Source organism: Oncorhynchus mykiss, chromosome 12 (assembly GCF_057628025.1).
Source record: "Oncorhynchus mykiss isolate SJ-2025 chromosome 12, ASM5762802v1, whole genome shotgun sequence".
In the NCBI taxonomy this organism is placed as follows: domain Eukaryota; kingdom Metazoa; phylum Chordata; class Actinopteri; order Salmoniformes; family Salmonidae; genus Oncorhynchus; species Oncorhynchus mykiss.
In genome coordinates, this window is record NC_143033.1 from 51,899,856 (window position 1) to 51,925,699 (window position 25,844).

Genomic DNA, 25,844 nt, shown 5'->3' on the forward strand with positions numbered 1-25,844 from the left:
TCATTATTGTTGCTATTATCATTGTGCCATCATAAGAACAAGCTATGAAACGTTACCATATGCTATTAACTATTATAACACCTATGAAATACATGAATTACCCTCTAAGCTTCTGCATCTGTGGTATTGTCTCAGGGAGAACCTTTCCAAAACTCTCTGGTAGAACGAAACAACGTAGGCTGGATAACACAGCCAGACTCCCAATCAAAACATATGGCAGGTACTTGTAATAATTACCTGGTAAAAGAGGGCAAGATTATGTACATACACTTTATTAACAGTCCAATGTTGACTGTGTATCCCCTAGACTAGAGATGACATTTTAACATTACCTGCTGGGATAATCTGGATGAAGAGATTAACAGAACCGCCAAGAAACAGAGTGGATGACTGGCAGAATCTTCGATAGCAACATTTCAGCAGTAACATAGCGATTATATAGGCTGGCACTTCTACAGCTGCAGACAGGAAGAAGTTGATATAGGAATTCCCATGCAGGTTATTGGTATTGAATAGCAGTGCATAGTAGGCCATGATGATGATATCTAGAAAAAGCCCGAACAAAATACTGAGCATTAGTCATCTCAATAGGATCTAATTGATATCTAAGTAACCTGCAACAATCTTTATGCATAGAATTCAATACAATCTCCTCTACGGAAAACAAATATGATTATAAAAGTGCATATTTCAATTCAAATAAGAATGATTGTCATTTAACTTAAATACATGACGTAATCTCAACACCAACAATAAGGCACAGGAGAAGTGTTCAATTCGAAACTAAATGTATTTGTCACAACAGGTGTGGACCTACAGTGAAATACTTTGACGGGCCCTCCCCAACAATGCAGAGAGAAAGAAAATAGAGCAATAGAAAAGTAAAACACAAAAAAGGAGTAACAATATATGCCATGTACCAGACGATTTTATCCAATAGAAACACAATGAGTAAGGTTAACTTGGCTATATATACTGAACAAATATCTAAATGCAACATGCAACAATTTCAAAGATTTTACTGAGTTCATATATGGAAATAAATGTATGAGGCCCTAATCTATGGATTTCACATGACTGGGAATACAGATATGCACCTCTTGGTCACAGATAACCTTAAAAAAGGTAGGTGCGTGTATCAGAAAACCAGTCAGTATGTGGTGTGACCACCATTTGCCTAATGCAGCTCGTCACATCTCCTTCACATGGAGTTGATCAAGCTGTTGATTGTGTGTAATGTTGTCCCGCTCCTCTTCAATGGCTGTGCGAAATTCCTGGATATTGGCAGGAACTGGAACACGCTATTGTACACATCGATCCAGAGCAACCAAACCATGCTCAATGGGTGACATGTCTGGTGAGTATGCAGGCCCGAAAAGGACTGGGACACTTTCAGCTTTCAGGAATTGTGTACAGATCCTTGAAACATGTGGCCGTGCATTATCATGCTGAAACCTGAGGTGATGGCGGCGGATGAATGGCACGACAATGGGCCTCCGGATCTTGTCATGGTATCTCTGTGCCATCAATAAAATGCAATAGTGTTTGTTGTCCGTACAGTAGCTTATGCCTGCACATACCATAACCCTAACATGGAGCACTCTGTTCACAACGTTTACATCAGCAAACCACTCGCCCAGGCGACACCATACACTTGGTCTGTGGTTGTGAGGCTGGTTGGACGTACTGCCAAATTCTCTAAAACAACATTGTAGGAGGCTAATGGTAGAGAATACAATATAAAAGTATTTAGCAACAGCTCTGGTGGACGTTCCTGCAGTCAGCATGACAATTGTATGCTCCCTCAAAACTTGAGACATCTGTGGCATCGTGTTGTGTGACAAAACGGCACATTTTTAGAGTGGCCTGTTGTTGTCCCCAGCACAAGGTGCACCTGTGTAATTATCATGCTGTTTAATCAGCATGTTGATATGACACACCTGTCATGTGGATAAATTATCTTGGCAAAAGAGAACTGCTCACTAACCGGGACGTAAACAGCTTTGTGTATACAATTTGATAGAAATAAGCTTTTTGTGCATATGGAACATTTCTGGGATCTTTTACAGTATACAGTGCATTCGGAAAGTATTCAGACTTTTTTCACATTTTGTTACATTACAGCCTTACTATAAAATGGATTAAATGCATTTTGTTCCTAGTCAATCTACACACAATTTCCCATAATGGGAAATATTTGCTAATTTATATAAAATAAAATAAACTGAAATACCTTATTACATACATATTTAGACCCTTTGCTATGAGACTTTAAATTGAGCTCAGGTGCATCCTGCTTCTATTGATCATCCTTGAGATGTTTCTGTAACTTGATTGAGTCCACCTGTGGTAAATTCAATTGATTGGACATGATTTGGAAAGGCACATACCTGTCTATATAAGGTCCCTCAGTTGACAGTGCATGTCAGAGCAAAAACCAAGCCATGAGGTCGAAGGAACTGTCCATATAGCTTGGAACCACCAAGACTTCCTAGAGCTGGCCACCTGGCAAAATTTAGCAACCAGGAAAGAAGGGCCTTGGTCAAGGAGGTGACCAAGAACCTGATGGCCACTGTGACAGAGCTCCAGTTCCTCTGTGGAGATGGGAGAAACTTCCAGAAGGACAATCATCTCTACAGCATTCCACCAATTAGGTTTTAATGGTAGAGTGGCCAGAGGGAAGCCACTCCTCAGTAAAAGGCACATGACAGCCCACTTGGAGTTTGCCAAAAGGCACCTAAAGAACTCTCAGACCAAACAAGATTCTCTGGTCTGATGAAACCAAGATTGAGCTCTTTGGCCTGAATGCCAAAAGTCACGTCTGGAGGATACCTGGCACCATTCCTACGGTGAAGCATAGTGGTGGCACCATCATGTTGTGGGGATGTTTTTCAGCGGCAGGGACTGGAAGACGAGTCAGGATTAAAGGGAAAGATGAACAGAGTAAATTACAGACAGATTCTTGATGATAACCTTTGCCAGAGCGCTCAGGACCTCAGACTGGGGCGAAGGTTCACCTTTCAACAGGACAATGACCCTAAGCACACAGCCAAGATAACGCAGGAGTGGCTTCTGGACAAGTCTCGGAATGACCTTGAGTGGCCCAGCCAGAGCTCGGATTTGAACCCGATCGAACATCTCTGGAGAGACCTGAAAATAGCCGTGCAGCGACGCTCAACCTGACAGATCTTGAGAGGATCTGCAGAGAAGAATGGGAGAAACTCCCCAAATACAGGTGTGCCAAGATTGTAGTATCCTACCCAAGAAGACTCACGGCTGTAATCGCTGCCAAAGGTGCTTCAACATAGTACTGTGTAAAGGTTCTGAATACTTATGTAGATATCATATTTCAGTATATGTTGATATCTTTTTCCACAAAAAAACACAATTGTTTTTGCTTTGCCATTATGGGGTGTTGTGTGTAGATTGATGAGAGAAAAAAACCAATTTAATAAATTTTAGAACAAGGCTGTAATGTAGCAAAATGTGGAAAAGTCAAGGGGTCTGAATACTTTCCGAATGCACAGTACAATTTCATAAAAGTAAAAGATAGCTAATAATTACAAACCAGAATACCCTTTTGTAGTTTTTAACACACCACAAGACAAAACAATTGTATAGTAGAAGATTCACAATTCACAATTTAGACTCCTTTCCGAAACTCAGATTTGCTGTCAATGTTTTTGGTATCTTGGTCTGTGTTGCATCGACACCTATAGAACAGACAAAAACATGTATTTGAAACAATTCTTCATTCATATATATACGGATGGACATAAAGAAGGACAGACAGTCAAACTCACCCTTTGATTTGTTGCACCTGTGAGATGGTTTCTGGCAACACCCTCCCGTATGTCTCAGGTAAAATGAAGCAGCACAGACCCCCAAATATTGCCAGGCTACCAATAAATATGTATGGGAGGTTCTTGTAGTAATTTCCTGCAAATAACAAAATCAAGACGTTTTCAGTACTAAGGGAGGGGTCTGAATATCAGCAAAGCAAATTCACAGTGAGAGACATTGTCAATCTTGTTTATCTCTACTGAACAAAGAAAGGGACCGTGAGTCAGGTTTTACCGAGGTAGATGATGAAGGGGGAGAGGATGGTGACTATGCGTGCTGCCATGGAGCACGTCCCCATAGCCATGTTCCTAACCACGGTGGGGAAGAGCTCCGACGTGACGGCGTACACCACACAGAATGCTGCGGTGATGGCAAACTTCCCCACCATCTCCAGAAAGACGGCCACTTCTGGGAGATCTGAAACATAGAGAGACAGCCAGGTGTAAACTGGGTGATAAATATATGTAAATGAGACTCCCCCTGAGACTGTCAATTAATTTTACCTGTTGGGACAATGTTAATGAAGAGAATAACAGTGCCACCTAGGAAGAGAGTGGAGGACTGGCATAAGTGTCTGGAACAGTATCTGAGAAGCACCAGGGCGATGAAATAGGCGGGCACTTCTACAACTCCAGACAGGAAGCAGTTGATATAGGGATTTCCATTGAGGTTGTTTGTGTTCAAAATCAGGGCAAAGTAACCACAGGAGATTATCATCCTGCAGAGAAGGGAAATCAAAGATACAGAGCCTATTGAGCAGGATAAACAGGCACAAACAAAGTCGTATTCAGAGCCATTGATATTGTTTAGGACTTCAGCTGCTAGGACTTACCACAGAAGGGAACACAGAACTGTGATTGAGAGCATGTTGCTGCTCCTCATGACATCCAGAATGTTGTGTTTCATGTCCTTCATGGCCAGAGCATCTTCTACCTGGTGATATGTGGGTAAGTCATCATCAGGATACATCATTTTTAAAAGCAAAATGCATAATGGTTGACATTTGTTAAGAGTAAATTCATACACATTTCTAAGACTTGTCTTGAGACATGGACTGTGTCTCATTACACACCATGACATTTTGTGCCATGTCGTCACGAAGACATGCAATGCAAAGCGCTTGACAACATGTTAACACACACACACACACACACACACACACACACACACACACACACACACAGTTGAAGTCGGACGTTTACATACACTTCAGCCAAATACATTAAAACTCAGTTTTTCACAATTCCTGACATTTAATCCTAGTAAAAATTGTTTGTTTCAGTAGAGAGAATGATTTATTTATGATTTTACTTTTCACATTCCCAGTGGGTCAGAAGTTTACATACACTCAATTAGTATTTGGTAGCATTGCCTTTAAATTGTTTAATTTGGGTAAAACATTTTGGGTAGCCTTCCACATGCTTCCCACAATATTGGCCCATTCCTCCTGACAGAGCTGGTGTCACTGAGTCAGGTTTGTAGGCCTCCTTGCTCGCACACGCTTTTTCAGTTCTGCCCAAAAATGTTCTATAGGATTGAGGTCAGGGCTTTGTGTTGGCCACTCCAATACCTTGACTTTGTTGTCCTTAAGCCATTTTGCCACAACTTTGGAAGCATGCTTGGGGTCATTGTCCATTTGGAAGACCCATTTGCGAACAAGCTTTAACTGATGTCTTGAGATGTTGCTTCAATATATCCACATAATTGTCCTCCCTCATTATGCCATCTATTTTGTGAAGTGCACCAGTCCCTCCTGCAGCAAAGCACCCCTCAACATGATGCTGCCACCCCTGTGCTTCACGGTTTGGATGGTGTTCTTCGGCTTGCAAGCCTTCCCCTTTTTCCTGCAAACATAACGATGGTCATTACGGCCAAACAATAGTCTGGCTTTTTGATGGCGGTTATGGAGCAGTGGCTTCTTCTTTGCTGAGCGGCCTTTCAGGTAAAGTCGATATAGGACTCGTTTTAATGTGGATATACGTAGATACTTTTGTACCTGTTTCCTCCAGCATCTTCACAGGGTCCTTTGCTGTTGTTCTGGGATTGATTTACACTTTTTGCACCAAAGTACGTTCATCTCTTGGAGACAAAACGCATCCCATGGTGTTTATACTTGCGTACTATTGTTTGTACAGATGAACGTGGTACCTTCAGGCATTTAGAAATAGCTCCCAAGGATGAACCAGAGATTGCAGGTCTACAATCTTTTTCTGAGGTCTTGGCTGATTTCTTTTGATTTTCCCATGATGTCAAGCAAAGAGGCACTGAGTTTGAAGGTAGGTCTTGAAATGCATCCACAGGTCCACCTCCAATTGACTCAAATTATGTCAATTAGCATATCAGAAGCTTCTAAAGCCATCGCATAATTTTCTGGAATTTTCCAAGCTATTTAAAGGCACAGACAACTTAGTGTATGTAAACTTCTGACCCACTGGACTTGTGATACAGTGAATCATAAGAGAAATAATCTGTCTGTTAACAATTGTTTCCCTACCGGCCAAACCCTCCCTAACCCGGACGACGCTAGGCAATAAATAGGCCATAGTGGGGAAATAATGACAATTTAGCATTAACACTGGAGTGATAGATGTGCAGATGATGATGTGCAAGTAGAGATACTGGGTGCAACAAAAAAAACAATATGGGGATGAGGTAGTTGGGTGTGCTATTTACAGATGGGCTGTGTACGGGTACAGTGATCGATAAGCTGCTCTGACAGCTGATGCTTAAAGTTAGCGAGGGAGATGTAAGTCTCCAGCTTCAGTGATTTTTCAATTCGTTCCAGTCATTGGCAGCAGAGAACTGGAAGGAAAGACGGCCAAAGGAGGTGTTGGCTTTGGCGATGACCATTGTAATATACCTGCTGGAGCGCGTGCTACAGGTGGGTGTTGCTATGGTGACGGGTGAGCTGAGATAAGGCGGGGCTTTACCAAGCAAAGACTTATAGATGACCTGGAGCCAGTCGGTTTGGCGATGAATATGTAGCAAGGGCCAACCAACGAGAGCATACACGTCGCAGTGGTGGGTAGTATATGGGGCTTTGGTGACAAAACGGATGGCACTGTAATAGACTATATCCAATTTTCTGAGTAGAGTGTTGGAGGCTATTTTGTAAATGACATTGCCAAAGTCAAGGATAGTCAGTTTTACAAGGGTGTGTTTGGCAGAATGAATGAAGGAGGCTTTGTTGCAAAATAGGAAGCTGATTCTAGATTTAATTTTGGATTGGAGATGCTTAATATGAGTCTGGAAGGAGAGTTTACAGTCTAACCAGACACCTAGGTATTTGTAGTTGTCAGAACCGTCCAGAGTAGTGATGCTAGGCGGGCGGGCAGGTGTGGGCAGCAATCGGTTGAAGAGCATGCATTTAGTTTTACTTGCATTTAAGAGCAGTTGGAGACCACAGAAGGAGTGTTGTATGGCATTGAAGCTTGTTTGAAGGTTTGTTAACACAGTGTCCAAGGAAGGGCAAGATGCATACAGAATGGTGTCGTCTGCGTAGAGGTGGATCACAGAATCACCAACAGCAAGAGCGACATTGATATATACAGAGAAAAGAGTATGTCCAAGAATTGAACACTGTGGCATCCCCATAGAGACTGCCAGAGGTCCGGACAACAGGCCCTCCAATTTGCCACACTGAACTCTCTCTGAGAAAGAGTTGGTGAACCAGGCGAGGCAGTCATTTTGGGTTACCCATTCACCTTCTGAATGGCACAAATACACAATCCATGTCTCAATTGTCACAAGGCTTAAAAATCCTTCCTAAACCCGTCTCCTTCCCTTCATCTACACTGAATGAAGTGGATTTAATAAGTCTTTAATAAGGGATCATAGCTTTCACGTGGATTCACCTTGTATGTCTATGTCATGGAAAGAGCAGCGGTTCTTAATGTTTTGTACAATCAGTATGTATCTATTTTTATAATGATAATAACAAGATAACACATTTTTATTAAAACAAATAAAGTTATGAAAAACCCCTGATGGAGATTTTGTATATTGATATTCAATAGAGCAGTGTTTCCCAAACTAGGTCCTCGGGACCCCAAGGGACCCCAAGGGACCCCAAGGGAGCCCAAGGGGTGTACATTTTGGTGTTTGTCCCAGCACTACACAGCTGATTCCAAAAATCAACTAAGCACTGATGAGAAGCCTATTTTATGAAGTTTCCACTGGATCAGAACATGACATTTTTCCCATTCAGGCTGAGTGGCTATCAAAAGGGAGAGAGCTGGAAAGATTGTTCTAATACATTGAGGAATTATTGTAATTCTCAATGGATGTAAAAATGGATGTAAAATCATCTCAAGTGATGTAAAAACCAGGGGCACAACATTGGTTTTAGATGTGTGGGGGCGGGGTCATACAATTTTACCTGACCACTCAGAGGTGTCTGCATGGTCCAAAGCACTGCATTGCCTCGTTTTGTATCACATTCAAATGATACAACTGTTGGGGACAAAAATGCAATTTCAGATTGTGGGGAGGACATGTCACCCCTGCCCCCAGTGAAAGTTGTGCCCCTGATAAAAACACACTTTGTTTGCTTGCTGTTTAAGGCAAAGAAAACATTACTTTGAGAAGCTCCACAAGTCATTAGAGGTGGTGCGTTAAACCAATCCGAAATACTATCAGATCCCCAAATGGGTACATGAACAGTATATGCCTAAATTTGCCCGCGGGCCAGGTACTGTAGCTTATAGGCCTAGTTCTATGCGTCTGTGTTTCTCAACATTGATAGGAACGCTCCAAACAAAGACAATGACTAAATTGACAGAACTCGTAAATGGAATTAAATAAACCCAAAACTTTCTCACAAGTGTAGCAAGGTTTTTGCACTCTGCAAACAATGTGTCCACTCCGACAATGAGAACAGGAAGACTGGAATAATAATATTGAACGCATTAAAACTAAACCGTAACCGTAACCAAAGTAACACACATTGTAGACCAGAAATTATGTGAATTAACTGTTAATGTACTACTGGTGATATATGTAATGGGGAATTGATAGACACTAACAATCAAATGCAAACAATTCACACAATGCAGTGAAACAATGAATGTGCACAGATTGGCGGGAGAGTGCACATTCTGGAGAGAGAAGTGCATTGTGTGAATTGTTTGAGGTTGACTTATTGGTTGACTTATTGCTGCCCATCAATGATTCCCAACCAAATGTAATGGGCTCGAGCTATTTTTATCAAAAACAATGGATATATAGTATGATTGTTTATTTTTTTACGTGAACTGAAGCGGCAACTATGACAGGAGAAGGCTTGAAGGGCCCAAGCAAGACTATACCTACAGGCCAAGTTTGGTAGGCACATGTCCTGAAGTTGAACTCATTCAAATGGAAAAAATGTGAACCCTTTTAATCATTACTTGATCTCAACTTGCCCTGATGGCAGAAGCTTGTTTTAACACCCTCACAGGAGATTGGCCCCAAGGAGGACCTTGGTCAGCTGACGTTGAGTGCAGAAAATGGTTTGCAAATCCCCTATGTAGGGTATGTGCTGGCAGAGGTAAAGGTGGGGACCTTGGTGTTGAGGAACAGAGAACAGAGAACAGAGAACCCTGGAAATCTACCCATATTAGGAAGGAATGTCATTGGATTATGTTGGAATGCTCTGGTACCTCTCATTTGTCAAACAGAACCAACCATGGTGAACATTGTCCAAATGAGCCAGGACCCTGAGCACTGGGAGGAGCTACAAGAACGAGATCCCTCCCTCAGACGTCGGCACCCATATGTTGCCCAAGGGGCAAGACCTTCCGATGGAGAAAATAACTGGGAGACTGCAGCTGTGCGCCGCCTCCTATTGGAGAGGGCTAGTCTAGAGCTCAAAGATGGGGTACTCACTCGTCGGGTTTTGGACCCAGAAAAGCATCAGTATGCAGCCAAATCCATGGGTGGAATGGCCATGTTGGAATGGCCAAGATTCACACAGAAAAGGAAAGGGCAGTCGAGGTGGATGTAACATCTTAACCTGAACATGTGTGCAATAAAACTTTTCATAAATCCATAGAGGACCTGGTGAGTCTACCCCCTGAAAAATCTACCTCTGCCTGTGGAAAAGTGGGGAAGGATGCCCAGAGGAAGACTAAGCCAGTGTGCTCTGAAGGGAAATATGGTCAAATCCAAACCATGTCTTATCAATGGCTGATGCTATGGAACAGAGGAAGGTACTCCAGAGCATGCCCCCGACGAGAGACCCCGGTGGAGAACCAGGGGCAGACCGATGTCCAATACCCCAGACGGTCACCAAGGAGGAACATGGGAAGACACCCCTGCCAACTCCAATAGTGAGAAAAATAAATGGGCCTAAAGTAGTTGCAAAGTGCACCCGAGGACAGGCGGCGAAAAGTGGAGGAGAGTCATGATATGACTAAATAAAATGTTTTGAATTCTACCAGGAAATGGCTTGCTCTCACTCTTTTTTTTTGTGTGCACATTTTGTGTGATTTGTGTTTCTGTTGGGCAGAGGAAGAATGCGCTCAAAGTCAAACGAATGGGGGCAAGAAAAGGGAACCAATGAAAGATAACTGGGGTAGCAGTAGATATAAACGTTGACCAGCTGAGGGCAAAGATTCACTGTGTATGTGATGCTCGTCGTTTGATGTGACACAGACAGGGTGGCGAGAGTGGGGAAACAGAAGAGTCAATGTCGGTTCTTAAGTTGATTCTTTGCCTGACAAGGTGAAGTTAGGATAGAAGTTATCCTATACGAGCGTATGTGCCGAATACATTACGATGTTACAGGTGTCAAGCGTATGGGCATGTGGCAGCAGTGTGTAGGAGGGAGGGTCCAAGGTGTGAGAAATGTGCAGAAGGGCATGAGACAAAGGAATGTGTAGTATTGGGGAAAGTAGTGGAATGTGTTAATTGTAGGGGTGCCCATGGAGCTGGGGATCAGAAATGTCTCGTGCAAGAGAGGCAGGTTGAGGTTTCCAGGGTTAGAGTAGAGCAGAAGTTGTCATATGCTGAGGCAGTGAAGAAAGTAGAGGAAGGTGGGTTTAAGGGGGAGGATCTCAGAAACTGGAAAAGGGGCGGAGCTCTGGCCACATCATTGATGGAAAACACAGACTGGAGTGACAGGGACGTTCACAGTTGAACTCTTTTCCATTGGACTGGATTTTAGTGGACGGATTTCTCATTTCAATGAGTAGACTGGTTTATTCTAACCATATATTCAAAGTTAAATGTGTGGCATTGTACGGCACATCATTTATTTGTGCTACAGGCCTAACCCACAGGGGGTGTTTCTGGAATGGACAGAGCAGAAGGAAAACCATGAATGGATTTCCCCACCCCCTAAACTGGAGAAAGACCTTTTTTATCTTTTTGTGGAATAAAATTTCACTTTCGGCCATTTGTGTGTGGCCTAAATGTGTACCTACCTCTGTTCCCCCCCAAAATCTATACTGTTTGTTGAAGCTCTGCCTCCTTGTGTTTTTGGTCACTGATGTGGTTCCCAACTGGCCACTCTGATTGAACCTGAATCTTTAGAGTCCTGTTGCGCAAACTTTCCACCAGGTGGCGGTGTCGGTTACTTTATGACACATTTACGGGTCACGACAGAGGAGTTTTGGTTCCTGACTCAAAGGGAATACCCTGCCGTCACCTTGTGAGCATTAAAAGTCCTGGTACCCTTCGTCAGCTCATACAGTATCTGTGTGAAGCTGGATTCAGTGCTCTCGTCTGCATTAAAACCAAATATCAATCCAGGTTGGATGTGACTACAGAGATGAGGTGCGTACTGGTGACCACGCCCCCTGACTTTGAGAAGCTCCGACCCGACATGCATCAAACGCACCCATCTCATTAGTGGTGGTGAGATATGAGACATTATGTCAGACTAATTTGCAATTGACTGTCTTAGCCCCACATTAAAAGTATGTGATAGTGAGTTGAGAAGACAGAAATACTGTTTTTTCAATTGACTGCCATAGCCCCAAATAAAAAATATAACTGAGTTAGTGTCTTAATGTCTTATTTCTAAGATGTCTTATATATTTAAGACATTTTGATTTATCTAACCTTTACATTGACAGGGAGTCAATGCTGAGACCAAGGTCTCTATTCCAGATAAGCCCTGTATAGCACCGCAATACACATACAAATTTAATGTACACATTAAACTACACATTCATATACACAAAATACACGCAATTGCACACAATACACAAAAAGCAAAACACAATCATAAAAAAACACATTCTTCAAGATAAAAGGTCCCCCAACAGCTTTCTGAAACGCCCTAGAGGCACCAATTCCAAAAATGTTTACGAACGTTGGAGATCATTCCAGACATGATTGTCACGTTCGTCATAATGATGAGACCAACGTGAGTAGAGACCAATGTGAGTAGAGTTCCACATACATTTTATAAACTGAAACTCACCTAACATAACAACAAACAACCAAACATGAAGCTATACAAATAGTGCAGACAGGCAACTATGCATAGACAAGATCACACAACACAAATGAGGAAAATGGCTACCTAAATATGATCCCCAATTAGAGACAACGATAAACAGCTGTCTCTGATTGGGAACCATATCTGGCCAACATAGGCATACAAAAACCCCTAGACATACAAAATCTAGAGTACACGCCCTAGTCACAACCTGACCTAACCAAAATACATAGAAAACAGAGATATCTAAGGTCAGGGCGTGACAATTATGCAATTTATTTTTACTAAGAGCAGATATACCAAACTCATTGGAAATCGAAGGGGGATCTCCAGAGTTAGTCATCCCTGAGACCGGGTCTGGCATCCTGTACAGAACGTCTTTAAGTTAACAATGAAGAAAGTAAAGGCAGAAGTTTATGCAGGAGGGCTTTATCAACAAAAACAGTTTAATGCATCAGTCAATGAGACTTCAAAGAGGGCCAGCCAACATATCGCTCGTAATAAAGCGCAGTGCACTATAATACACTGCGTACAATGTCTTCAATACAGTGGCAGCTGCATTCATACGTCTCAAGACATGTCTTAGAGATGGTGATGAATGGGAAGGTTGCCCCTGCTTTCTATTACCTGCATATCCTTTATCTCCATTAGCACAGAGTCCACCATCTATCTCACGTTTGTTATTCTGCAGTGATTCACTGCATTGGTTAAAACACGTCAGAAACCTTTAACTAGAGTATTCTGATGAATGACCTGGATTACGCCATAAAACAGGAAGGAGTGCATTAGCCTCTCAAATGATTTACCATTGGTTGATCTACTTCATTCAGGTTATGTACTGCAGCAAAAAGGACTTTGCCTTCAACTGGATTGGTACTTAAAATATATATTTTACATCAGATTCAAAGACAAACACTTTTGTAATTCTTCTGTGGATGTTTTTTTTTACTCCATATCCTTAGGAAGTTTATTTTATGAAATGACGTAAGCTAAACTGTAGCTAAGTAAGCTAGCTCACCTCTGAGGGAGTGAAGATGACCTCTGGGGCTTCAACTCTGTTCCTCCTGGCAGCGTCTCTCAGTATGGCCTCAGCCTCCTCAACTCTTCCCTGAGAGAGCAGCCATCTGGGAGACTCTGGGATGACCCTATACCAATTCATACACAGTCATAAAAAAACTCAACGGAAGCCCTTTGTGCAGTCAGGCTAATGAAGTATGCAATAAGTAATGTACCTTGCTGAAAGAAGAGGCCACAGATCATTGACTGAGTAGAAGGTTTTGCGGGAAAAACATTTTTTTTGTGGGGATAAATTGTGCTTACCACCATAGAGGCATGTATATGAGTCCAGAGCCTGCCATGGGCACCAGCAACCACCTCCACTCACGGATGAAGTATGCCACAGGTGACATTAACAAGTAGCCAATCGCAGAGCTCAGGAACACTCCAAGAGAGGAGAACACCACTCGAACTCCAGGGCTCAGTATTTCTGTCCCTAGGACCAGATATGCAAGTTCAGTAAATTGACCAAATGTACAAGAGATACTGTAGTTACAAGGAATGCTTATTTTCAACCTACCTAGAACATACGCTATGACATAGTTGGAGACTGATCCAGCGCCAACAAAGAAGAAAATAATACTGAATGCCTCCCAGTTTGGGGAGAATATTTGTGCGAATGTGGCCACAATCTGGATTATTATAGTAGTGAAGAGTGCTGGCTTTCTTCCAAACCTATTGATGAAAAAGAATGCAAGGTCACGTCTCACATGATTCTCCATTAGCACTGAGGGTCACAGTATGAGAGTATACAGTATGACAGGATACAGTACTGACCTGTCGGACATCTGGCCAGAGATGAATGTTCCCACAAGCGCACCAAAGTAGTGAATTGATGTGGTCAAAGGAACTTTGTACGCGTTATCACACACCACATCCCACTGCAAAATACACATATTTCCTCATTTACACAAATGTATTTTCTCTACCCTTTACAAAAAGTGAAACTGCAGTTACTGTGCAGTAACTGTTATTCTGAATTCCAGTAACTGTTATTCTGAATTCCAGTAACTGTTATTCTGAATTCCAGTAACTGTTATTCTGAATTCCAGTAACTGTTGTATGATGTAACTGCAAAAATAATCACAGTAGAATTGCAAAATGATGACAAGACAACATAGTAACACATCAGTTAGTTTCTGGATGCAGTAATTACAGTACAACTGCAACATACACTGCCTGTCACGTTGTATAAATGATTGGGAGACAGGCGCAGGAATTCGTAATAGGGGGGTTTAATAATCCACCCAAAATATACAACATGCCACGAAAGGCACGGGACGAAGCCCAAAACAAACGCGTATACAAAAACACATCGACGTAACCCAAACAGAAGAGCGAGGTAAAAACTCTACTAAATACACGGAACGAGACTCGCAATACACTACACAGGGCGAGACCCGTAATAACAAGTGCACAATACATGCATGAAAGCTGAAATAACAAAGCACAGGTACTCACAGACCAACGGACATGGGTACAATAACCGACAAGACGATGGTGAACAGAGGGCACAGATATATAATTACTAATAGGGGGAATTGGAATCAGGTGTGTGTAATGAGACAGTTCAGTGATGCCTAGAGGCTGGTGACGTAGACCTCCGAAACTGGTGCTTGAAATGAGCAGCAGTACCGGGGGAATCTGTGACAGTACCCTCCCAGACACTGATGGAGCTTATGGTGAAAATCCCTGGTCAGTCAAGTGTCCAGGATGTCCACGGCAGGAACACCCAGCACCACTCCTCTGGGCTATACCCCTCCCCTGACGCGCTGCACCAGCAGTAGGACGACACTGGCCTCGAGGACGACCACAGGAACGCGTGGCGAGTTGATCAGGGCCAGTTGCAGCTACTGAAGTTGCGTCGTCGGACGGGCCAGTTGCAGCTGCCGAAGTTGTGTCAACATCAGAGGGCCAGTTGCAGCTGCCGAAGTTGTGTCAGCATCAGAGGGCCAGTTGCAGCTGCCGAAGTTGTGTCAGCATCAGAGGGCCAGTTGCAGCTGCCGAAGTTGCGGCACCACCAGACGGATCAGTTGCAGCTGCCGAAATTGCGGCGGCGTCGGACGGGCCAGTTGCAGCGGAATGTGACGGATTCCCCCGGTACTGCTGCCCATTCTATGCACTAGTTCCGGAGGTCTACGTCACCGGCCCCGTGGGTGACCACATGGTCGTGGTGTGGGTTGGTCAGGGCGCCGATGGTGAAAATCCCTGGTCAGTGAAGTGTCCAGGATGTCCACTGCCGGAACCCAGCACTGTTCCTCTGAGCCATACCCTCCCCTGACGCGCTGCACCAGCAGCGGGACGACACCGTTCTCGAGGACGACCACAGGAACGTGGTGCGGGTTGGTCAGGGCCAGTTGCAGCTGCCGAAGTTGCAGCAGCATCGGATGTGCCAGTTACAGCTGCCGAAGTTTCGTCAGATGGGCCAGTTCCAGCTGTCTCCATTTAGGGTCGGTTATTCTGTCACGTTGTATAAATGATTGGAGACAGGCGCAGGAATTCGTAATAGTTTTTTGGGGGGGGAAACTGACTAATTGACTTGAAAACGTTTTAGTACATTTATAACTTTATAAGTGGCCTAGCAGTTGTCATTAACGTGTTATGGGTTAGATGGAATGATCTTTGCTCCCGAGTGGAGCAGCGGTCTAAGGCAGTGCATCTCAGTGCTCGAGGCGTCACGACAGACCCCATGGTTTGAATCCAGGCTGTATCACATCCGGCCGTTATTGGAAGTCCCATAGGGCGGCGCACAATTGGCCCAGCGCCATCTGGGTTTGGCCGGTGTAGGTCGTCATTGTAAGTAAGAATTTGTTCTTAACTCACATGCCTAGTTAAATAAAGGTTACATTTTTTTAAAAAGCCAGAGGCCAGGAACAAAGGTGGCCTGTCTCTGAAACATGATGTTTCCGTAAGGGTGAGATAGTAGACATGTTATAGAGCTAATACTATAGATTGTGAACTATTACACTATAACACTGTCTGATAGCTTCACTGTTATATATCATTATATTCTCTCTATATTTGAGAGAGCAGTAGGAGCGGTGAAGGATGCTATATTAACAACATGGAACTGGACAACGGCGCAAATGAAGGGTATCTTAAAGTATGCATCATGGGCAGTGTTAGTGGTAGCAGGGTTGACCTTGTTAGCATTGCTGGGATATCACCTTCTGAAGGCGTTGATGTTGAAACGTGTATGCAGTGCTGATTTACCTCAACATGAGGTCCAGTTGATTCAGGCCATCACACATGTACTGTATATTGGGTGGCCATGGAGGGAGAAGGAGGAGACGGGGGCTGAGTTAGGATGATATGGCGGAGTGGGAACCCCTTTTGTAAACCTGCAGCCTGAAGAGGAAGTCTGGGTACAAGCGTGGGGTGTATAGAGCCTTCATTTTTGTGGACCCCAGCGGAACAGTATCCCAAAGGTATAGAGTCAGGCTAAGGGAGTGCGGGAATCGTCCTGTTATCAAACTTCTTACTTACTTACTAATACTTGTCATGTTTTGTGTTTTTATTTTATTTTGCTTTACAAGTCTTTTATTATCACTCTCTTAGGAAGAGAAAGTCAAAAGCTCCAGCTGAAATGTCATGATCAGTTGTATAAAAGGAGGGGAATAAGAGTGTACATAGTGTGATAAGTCATAGGTTATAAGTCTCGGCGGTGTAAACATACAAATACACTGAGAATATGGTTTATTTTCTCAAAGTTTTGAAGTTTATATATAGTTGAACAGTATGGAGTTACTATTAAAAAGGGAGGGACTGCTGGGTTCTAGCTTGAAATTTAGTCATTCTTGTTATCATACTAGAAGGTATTGATTACTTTTACTGAGTGAGACAAGGGGGAGTGCAGAACGTTTTAACTTCTGTCAAAACATGTTATTGTTACATCTCATGGCTTCTAAGGAGGGAGGTAAAGGGCAACAGTCTGGTTTCAGTCACTGATAAGGTAGGACATTTGTAGATTAGGGAGAGGTGAGGAATTCGGCCCGAGGTCAGGTCAGATGAAGTGAGAAGGAACAGTTCTATTTCACACACATACAGTATACCTCCACGCCCATGAAGGTCCTAGCATTAGGCAGGGCCATGACTACACCAGTGAGAGGAACCAATTAAGTTCCTGACTAGCAACAGAGATGTATTGGCTGTCTAGATGTGCAAGGAGTTGACTCCGCCTAGTAGGAGGGTATAAATATATGTAATTGTGTAAACATGTCTTTGTCTTTGCAGCTGTATGACCCAGTGGATGAATAAAGTTGGTTTGAGATGTTCCTAGTCGTCCGTTTGAGTTTTTACTCTGTTGGTTCAGAACCTAACAACGGATAATCATGAATACATTCTGAATAATGTTAAGTGCGAAGGTTACAGAAGGATAAATATCATACACTCCCACCAAATGCTAACCTCCCCTGGTAATAAGTTAGCATGTCTTGGGGGTATGATCTTTGTGCCTCTGTAACTTTCTCATTCATCACTATTCACGATTTATTCATAATTATCCATAATCATGGTAGCATCCACATTAATGTAGAAGTGTTCAGAAACATATTATACTCTTATTTACAATAAATGTGAATCTGAAACACAATCAAAACGAACTGCAAATGCCTCCAACAAGTGTGTAGAGTCATACGCGGGATGTTGTCATTGTGTGATAGGAAAATTTAAAGCTGGTCTATGCTGGTCAGATGCTGGTCAAGCTGGTCTAGCTGGTCAAACTTCTCTGACCAGCATGGTCTAGCTGGTTTTTGCTGGTGACCAGACTTTGTTGTGATTTTGCTGGCGACCAGCATTCGCTGTGTTTTGGACAAGCTAAAGCAAAACCAGCATCAAGTTTTGGTGTGCAGTTCACAAACTTTTGTTATTTTTGAACGACTCTGGTTACTGACTCAAGAGTTGTGATACGTTTTTTTCCGAGTGACTTGTTTATTTTTGATGTTCGTTTGACCTGGCCGCAATGAATTTATGCAGCAGGATTTATAGATGCTCCTCATGCTCACCGGCTCCGGAGTTGTGCTCCAACCAGCAAATGTCTAGCATGCGTGCAGAAAGTACAGCATGTTGCAGCTAACATAGAGAAGAAAAAGATACATTTAGAACTGATAATTTATCGTATGGTACAAGAATGTACGCAATTAATTGATTATTTAATGTTATCAATGTTGCTTTGTAGAAGCTACAGCTTTGTAGAAACATACACTGCCAGCCGTTTGGGGGGGTTGCTGCAGTTGTGGCCGCAACTAGACCTGGTTTCAAAGGTATCAATGAATAATCATATTTGTATACACTCTTAGAAAAAAGGGTTCCATAAGGGTTCTTCGGCTGTCCCCATAGGAGAACCCAGTTGGTTCCAGGTAGCACCCTTTTGCGATATGAACTGACATGTTGTCCACCCAATCAAAGGATCAGAGAATTAATCTAGTACTGAAAGCATAATGTCACGATTGTCTTAATAACATTCGGAACAAGGCGCAGCATGATATGGGTTCCACATATTTTTGTTTGTGAAACGCACAAAAACAATAAAGAGCAAATGACATGTGAAGCTATGGAGTGCTCACAGGCAACTACACATAAACATGATGCCACAAAAAAACAGTGGGGAAATGGCTGCCTGAATATGATCCCCAATCAGAGACAACACTAAACATCTGCCTCTGATTGGGAACCATACCAGGCCAACATAGAAATAAAACAACCTAGATTACCCACCCTAGTCACACCCCGACCTAACCAAAATAGAGAATAAATAGGCTCTCTATGGTCAGGGCGTGACACATAAGCTACAGCTAGCACTGCAGTGCATATCATGTAGTTGACTCAAAGAGAAAGCAAATAGTTGAACATTTTTTAACAAATTGATTTCTTCCTAAATGAAGGAGAAGCAAAGAGAAATAGAGAGAGATTGACATTGCTTTTCAATTTCAGTTTCACTTACTTAGTAGGCAAATGCACCTAACTAGTTTAGCCTACTGAAACACCCTGCTCAAACAGAGGGATGCTATGTTAGCTAGCTGGCTATGACTATCCAACACAACACTGGAACTCTTCCTAGTCAAGCTAAGCTTGTGGTTTGACTAATTTATTGCCACCGGGGCCCGCCAGTGTAACTGCTTACTGACTGTACACTGCAACATTCGTGCATCATTTTAGCGGGTTTACTAATGTGTTAGTTCTATTAGCTATGCTGACTATGACGTTACTTTAGCTAATATGGTGACAACGATGTAGACTGTGTGTAGTGGTTTGGCTTGGAAAGTTTTTTTTTGCCTGGTGACATACAGCTGATGTGTTGTGCACTGAAATCCACAAGTGAAGAGAAGATGTGAAAGGAGGAGAGTGCATAACATAGATGAGAGAAGGAATACAACGTGGCTGCTATGAAACTGTGAACTGTGTTTACGATTGACCCCTGTATTCATTCTGACAATTCTGTTGAAAAATGTTTCTTAAACAGAAGCAAACGGAACAAAACAGGGATTAACATACCTGAATTTGTCCAGTAGAAACTATTGTTTGCAACTGTTGGACTGATGCAGGCAAGATGCAGGCAAGATGCAGGCAAGAGTATGCAAGGCGGTATTGAATGTTACTGTCTGTCACATCAAATTTGTCTCTCGACCCGTGGGCACCTACATACAAACTTTCATTCATAGGCTAGGTTATAGCAACCTCATGATGGATATAGGGAAAATTTGAGTATCATGTAGTAGCCTAAACCTATCGCTGTTACATTAAACTGGGTGAATGGAATATGAATGACAGTCATCCAATATGCTGTAATAAAAATAAGGCCATGCTCATGGAAAGAAATCGTCCTCCCTCATCTGAAATGGCACTGACCACTACTGCTGCCATATTAAATAATTTAGCTGCTGTTAGCTTAGCTGACAAGCATCTCTTTAATAAACAACATTACATTTCTCCCTTGTGCTCACCAGAGATGTGGTACATTGTAAACAAGACTAGCTGTTAGGTTGATAACTTCTTTTTTTTTTTTGTCAGTGCAACCTGTTATTTCGACTAGTTCATTGAATGAGTTTGGCTGTGGATGTGTTCTGTGTGATGCTTGGATGATGAAGTTTACCAAAACAAATTACAATAAAAGTTGAAATTTACGAATAAAGTTGTGAAGACCTTTATTTCCCATCAGTACGAAACATTGTTAAGATGCTTTTCAGACAACAATGCTGACTAGACGAGTTTGTTACATCATATGTTCTGTTGCTACTGTTCCAATCACATATTTGTGATGGTACGCTGCAGGGACCACTCAACAATGATCACAAATATGTGATCGTACTCGTCAAAGGGTTAAGACCTAGTCAACCAGGTGAGGGGGGTTAGAGAGAATATGAACTCAGCAAAAAAAAGAAACGTTCTCTCATTGTCAACTGCAATTATTTTCAGCAAACTTAATATTGCCTGCTAACCTGGATTTATTTTAGCTAAATATACAGGTTAAAAAATATATACTTCTGTGTATTGATTTTAAGAAAGGCATTGATGTTTATGGTTAGGTACACATTGGAGCAACGACAGACCTTTTTCGCGAATGCGCACTGCATCGATTATGTGCAACGAGGGACACGCTAGATAAACTAGTAATATCCTCAACCGTGTGTAGTTATATCTAGTGATTATGATTGATTACGTTTAACGCTAGCTAGCAACTTACCTTGGCTTCTTACTGCATTCACGTAACAAGCGGGCTCCTCGTGAGGCAGGTGGTTGGAGCTAGTGGTTGGACTAGTTAACTGTAAGGTTAAAATTGCCCTTGCTAGAAGAATGTGTTTCAGACATAAGGAAGTGGATGGCTGCAAACGTTCTACTTTTAAACTCGGACAAAACAGAGATGCTTGTTCTAGGTCCCAAGAAACAAAGAGATCTTCTGTTGAATCTGACAATTAATCTTAATGGTTGTACAGTCGTCTCAAATAAAACTGTGAAGGACCTCGGCGTTACTCTGGACCCTGATCTCTCTTTTGAAGAACATATCAAGACCATTTCAAGGACAGCTTTTTTCCATCTACGTAACCTTGCAAAAATCAGAAACTTTCTGTCCAAAAATGATGCAGAAAAATGAATCCATGCTTTTGTCACATCTAGGTTAGACTACTGCAATGCTCTACTTTCCGGCTACCCGGATAAAGCACTAAATAAACTTCAGTTAGTGCTAAATATGGCTGCTAGAATCCTGACTAGAACCAAAAAATTTGATCATATTACTCCAGTGCTAGCCTCTCTACACTGGCTTCCTGTCAAAGCAAGGGCTGATTTCAAGGTTTTACTGCTAACCTACAAAGCATTACATGGGCTTGCTCCTACCCATCTCTCTGATTTGGTCCTGCCGTACATACCTACACGTACGCTACGGTCACAAGACGCAGGCCTCCTAATTGTCCCTAGAATTTCTAAGCAAACAGCTGGAGGCAGGGCTTTCTCCTATAGAGCTCCATTTTTATGGAACGGTCTGCCTACCCATGTCAGAGACGCAAACTCGGTCTCAACCTTTAAGTCTCTACTGAAGACTCATCTCTTCAGTGGGTCATATGATTGAGTGTAGTCTGGTCCAGGAGTGGGAGGGTGAACGGAAAGGCTCTGGAGCAATGAACCGCCCTTGCTGTCTCTGCCTGGCCGGTTCCCCTCTTTCCACTGGGATTCTCTGCTTCTAACCCTATTACAGGGGCTGAGTCACTGGCTTACTGGGGCTCTCTCATGCCGTCCCTGGAGGGGGTGCGTCACCTGAGTGGGTTGAGTCACTGATGTGGTCATCCTGTCTGGGTTGGCGCCCCCCCCCCCCCCCCCCTTTGGGTTGTGCCGTGGCGGAGGTCTTTGTGGGCTATACTCAGCCTTGTCTCAGGATGGTAAGTTGGTGGTTGAAGATATCCCTCTAGTGGTGTGGGGGCTGTGCTTTGGCAAAGTGGGTGGGGTTATATCCTTCCTGTTTGGCCCTGTCCGGGGGTGTCCTCGGAATGGGCCACAGTGTCTCCTGACCCCTCCTGTCTCAGCCTCCAGTATTTATGCTGCAGTAGTAGTTTGTGTGTCGGGGGGCTAGGGTCAGTTTGTTATATCTGGAGTACTTCTCCTGTCCTATTCGGTGTCCTGTGTGAATCTAGGTGTGCGTTCTCTAATTCTCTCCTTCTCTCTTTCTCTCTCTCGGAGGACCTGAGCCCTAGGACCATGCCCCAGGACTACCTGACATGATGACTCCTTGCTGTCCCCAGTCCACCTAGCTGTGCTGCTGCTCCAGTTTCAACTGTTCTGCCTTAATATTATTCGACCATGCTGGTCATTTATGAACATTTGAACATCTTGGCCATGTTCTGTTATAATCTCCACCCGGCACAGCCAGAAGAGGACTGGCCATCCCACATATGCTCTCTCTAATTCTCTCTTTCTTTCTCTCTCTCGGAGGACCTGAGCCCTAGGACCATGCCCCAGGAATACCTGACATGATGACTCCTTGCTGTCCCCAGTCCACCTGACTGTGCTGCTGCTCCAGTTTCAACTATTCTGCCTTATTATTATTCGACCATGCTGGTCATTTATGAACATTTGAACATCTTGACCATGTTTTGTTATAATCTCCACCCGGCACAGCCAGAAGAGGACTGGCCACCCCACATAGCCTGGTTCCTCTCTAGGTTTCTTCCTAGGTTTTGGCCTTTCTAGGGAGTTTTTCCTAGCCACCGTGCTTCTTCACCTGCATTGCTTGCTGTTTGGGGTTTTAGGCTGGGTTTCTGTACAGCACTTTGAGATATCAGCTGATGTACGAAGGGCTATATAAATACATTTGATTTGATTTGATTTAAGGTTGCAAGATTGAATCCCCCGAGCTGACAAGGTAAAAATCTGTCGTTCTGCCCCTGAACGAGGCAGTTAACCCACCTAGAGGCAGTTAGCCCACCGAGGCAGTTAACCCACTGTCATTGAAAATAGAATATGTTCTTAACTGACTTGCCTAGTTAAATAAAGTTTAAATAAAGGTGTCAATTATTTTTATTTTTTTTAATCGGCCAAATCGGTGTCCAAAAATACCCATTTCCGAATGTTATGAAAACTTGAAATCGGCCCTAATTAATCGGCCATTCTGATTAATCGGTCGACCGATAAAAACAGTATTTCTGTTACATGTATTTGAAATACATATTTAAAATTACACCTGATTATTTTGTCATTGTATTTCACTGACCTGAACTACAATCCAATGTATTTGAAACAAGATACTTTCGAGACCTGTAATTTGTATTTTGAAAATACATAATCATTTTCTATACCATTTTCTTTTTGTGATTCACCATTTTGTGACCCCTTTTCACCCTGCATTGGTATCAGAAGTCTGATGGCACTAGGATGTGATAAGAGTCAATAATAATACCCAGCGTGCAATTGTACATTTTTACATTTACATTTTGGTCACAGCAGAAGGTCACCATGTCATTGGTTTTAGGGTTAAAGAGTTGGATGGAAAAAAATACAATTCCCTTATGTTGCTGATTTTTGCAAATCCAATCAGTTTTCCACATTGATACAACATCATCACATCGATTTTATTTGTTGAAATGACGTGTGCCAGTTTTTAGCCTGGTGGGTCTTATGCAGTGTGACTAACAGTCAGTGCATTCAACTACGGTAGTCATACAAGCACATTTCACAGTCATAGCAAATAAAACGTTTTTTGTTTTTTTTTAAACATTTTTTTACTGTTACTGAGAATGTTGAATGCGTGGCACTTGCAAATGTATTTTGTGTTTTTCGAAATGACAAAATACCTCAGGGTTAGGGTTAAGCCTAACCCCAAAATACCTACATTATTTGCTTTTCATTCTCTTTTTATTATCATACACACCATTTTTTAGGTGCTTGGTAATAGTCAATCATGTTTGCAGTGATTTGCAATACATTTTTCTCACCTCCGTGACAAATGTTGACTGGTAGACCTCTTTGCTGTATTTCCAACCGTCCAAGCAACTCTCCAGCTCAATTTCACTCACGTTGATATCCACATTTGGAATGCGATTCAGGCGAGAGTAGTTTTCAACTGTCTCCAGTTTGAGTCTTGAGCACGAGCTACGCTGTGACACACCATTCGTTGTCACCATGGGGATGGTCACATTTCTCCACATGTCACTGACATTATAATCCTCAGGAATAAAGCACTCATGTGGCGGGGTATCGCCTACAAACACTATATAAATACCAGTAAATCCATTGGGCAGGATGCTGATGGCCAATGCCAAGAAGATTGTCCGCTGAAAAGGTCCCCATGTTCCCAAGAAAGCTGTGATTCCATCGTAATCTCTCATATTGGTGCTGTATTCAGTTAACCTTTATTTATAGTCAAGAAACTTCTTTACTTAAAGAAAACTGCCTGAACCATATAGCTGCTCCGGAGGTTGTTGTAGTGTTGTTGGATAGCATCTGTCCCCCTCTGACATCGACATCAAACATCAGAGCTCTCTCCTTTTATGGGCCATCCCCTCACTTGGAGGCATTAAGATAACAGACAGTATTAACGCATCTTAAATTACTCCACTCCGTAGTGCTAATGTATTGGAAGGCCATTAAAAGGGAAGGTTAATCATTACAATTCCCTCTCTGAACTGTGTTCAAGTGTGGTTCACAGAATCCTGGCCAACAGTGAATCAGAGGACAATACCTGTAACTAGATGGCTGTATGGTTATGCCTTTGAAGAATTGTTTTACACCCTCGGAAATGGACTGAAATGACCAATTAGAATGTACGGACTGGAAAAAAAGGAACTATGTGCTGGAGCTCAAATTGGTTAAACCTATAAAATAAGAAAAACAGCAGGACTAACATATGTCATAAAGTACCGACTACACCACCTTGATTTTTAAGGCCATTTTTAATGGGTCAAAGGTCAAATATGGTGAAAATGGACATAATGGAAATACTGATAGATTTAGGTTAAATAACCTGAAGTTCTAAACAAAAACAGAGTGGATTATCTAAAAATAAACACGTAGACTATGGAATGGATGCATTAATAGTTACTTTACATACAGTTATTATGCTTTAAAGAAAGGCAAATATACAGAAAATAGGAAAATGCAGATGTGAAAATTAACCAAATATAAAATGTACAGTACCAGTCAAAAGTTGACACACCTAGTCATTCAAGGATTTTTCTTTAGTTTGACTATTTTCTACATTGTAGAATAATAATGAATGCATCAAAACAATTAAATAACACATATGTAATCATGTAGTAACCAAAAAAGTCCAAATATATTTAATATTATAGATTCTTCAAAGTAGACACCCTTTGCCTTGATGACAGCTTTGCACACTCTTGGCATTCTCTCGACCAGCTTCATGAGGTAGTCACCTGGAATGCAGTTCAATTAACAGGTGTGCCTTGTTAAAAGTACATTTTTGAGCCAATCAGTTGTGTTGTGACAAGGTAGGGGTGGTATACAGAAGATAGTCCTGTTTGGTAAAACACCAAGCCCATAATGACAAGAAGAGCTCAAATAAGCAAAGAGAAAA

General features: G+C 42.4%; 1 protein-coding gene and 1 long non-coding RNA gene across 2 annotated transcripts; one reads left to right on the forward strand and one right to left on the reverse strand.

Annotated features, from left to right (window-relative positions):
• Positions 1 to 771: 771 nt before the first annotated feature.
• LOC110537738 (solute carrier family 22 member 4) lies at positions 772 to 24,942 on the reverse strand. The gene is made up of 10 exons (XM_021624091.3): positions 24,244 to 24,942; positions 14,102 to 14,205; positions 13,845 to 13,999; positions 13,589 to 13,760; positions 13,287 to 13,413; positions 4,676 to 4,776; positions 4,347 to 4,561; positions 4,078 to 4,260; positions 3,804 to 3,939; positions 772 to 3,713 (listed from the first exon to the last, which is right to left on the reverse strand). The coding sequence occupies exons 1-10, from the start codon at positions 24,634 to 24,636 to the stop codon at positions 3,644 to 3,646; spliced, it is 1,656 nt and encodes a 551-aa protein (XP_021479766.3). The 5' UTR covers positions 24,637 to 24,942; the 3' UTR covers positions 772 to 3,643.
• Positions 4,556 to 23,496, forward strand: LOC149979207 (uncharacterized). The gene is made up of 2 exons (XR_016485111.1): positions 4,556 to 4,790; positions 22,493 to 23,496. It is a non-coding gene; the product is annotated as an uncharacterized LOC149979207 (long non-coding RNA).
• Positions 24,943 to 25,844: the final 902 nt, after the last annotated feature.

What these genes read in the sequence shown, in the direction of transcription:
- LOC110537738 (XM_021624091.3), bottom strand. Translation starts at nt 24,636, where the DNA reads ATGAGAGATTACGATGGAATCACAGCTTTCTTGGGAACATGGGGACCT. An exon ending in AGTCAACATTTGTCACGGAG is followed by an intron (nt 14,206 to 24,243) that starts GTGAGAAAAATG and finishes TGTATTTTGCAG; the next exon opens with TGGGATGTGGTGTGTGATAA. An exon ending in ATATACATGCCTCTATGGTG is followed by an intron (nt 13,414 to 13,588) that starts GTAAGCACAATT and finishes GAATTGGTATAG; the next exon opens with GGTCATCCCAGAGTCTCCCA.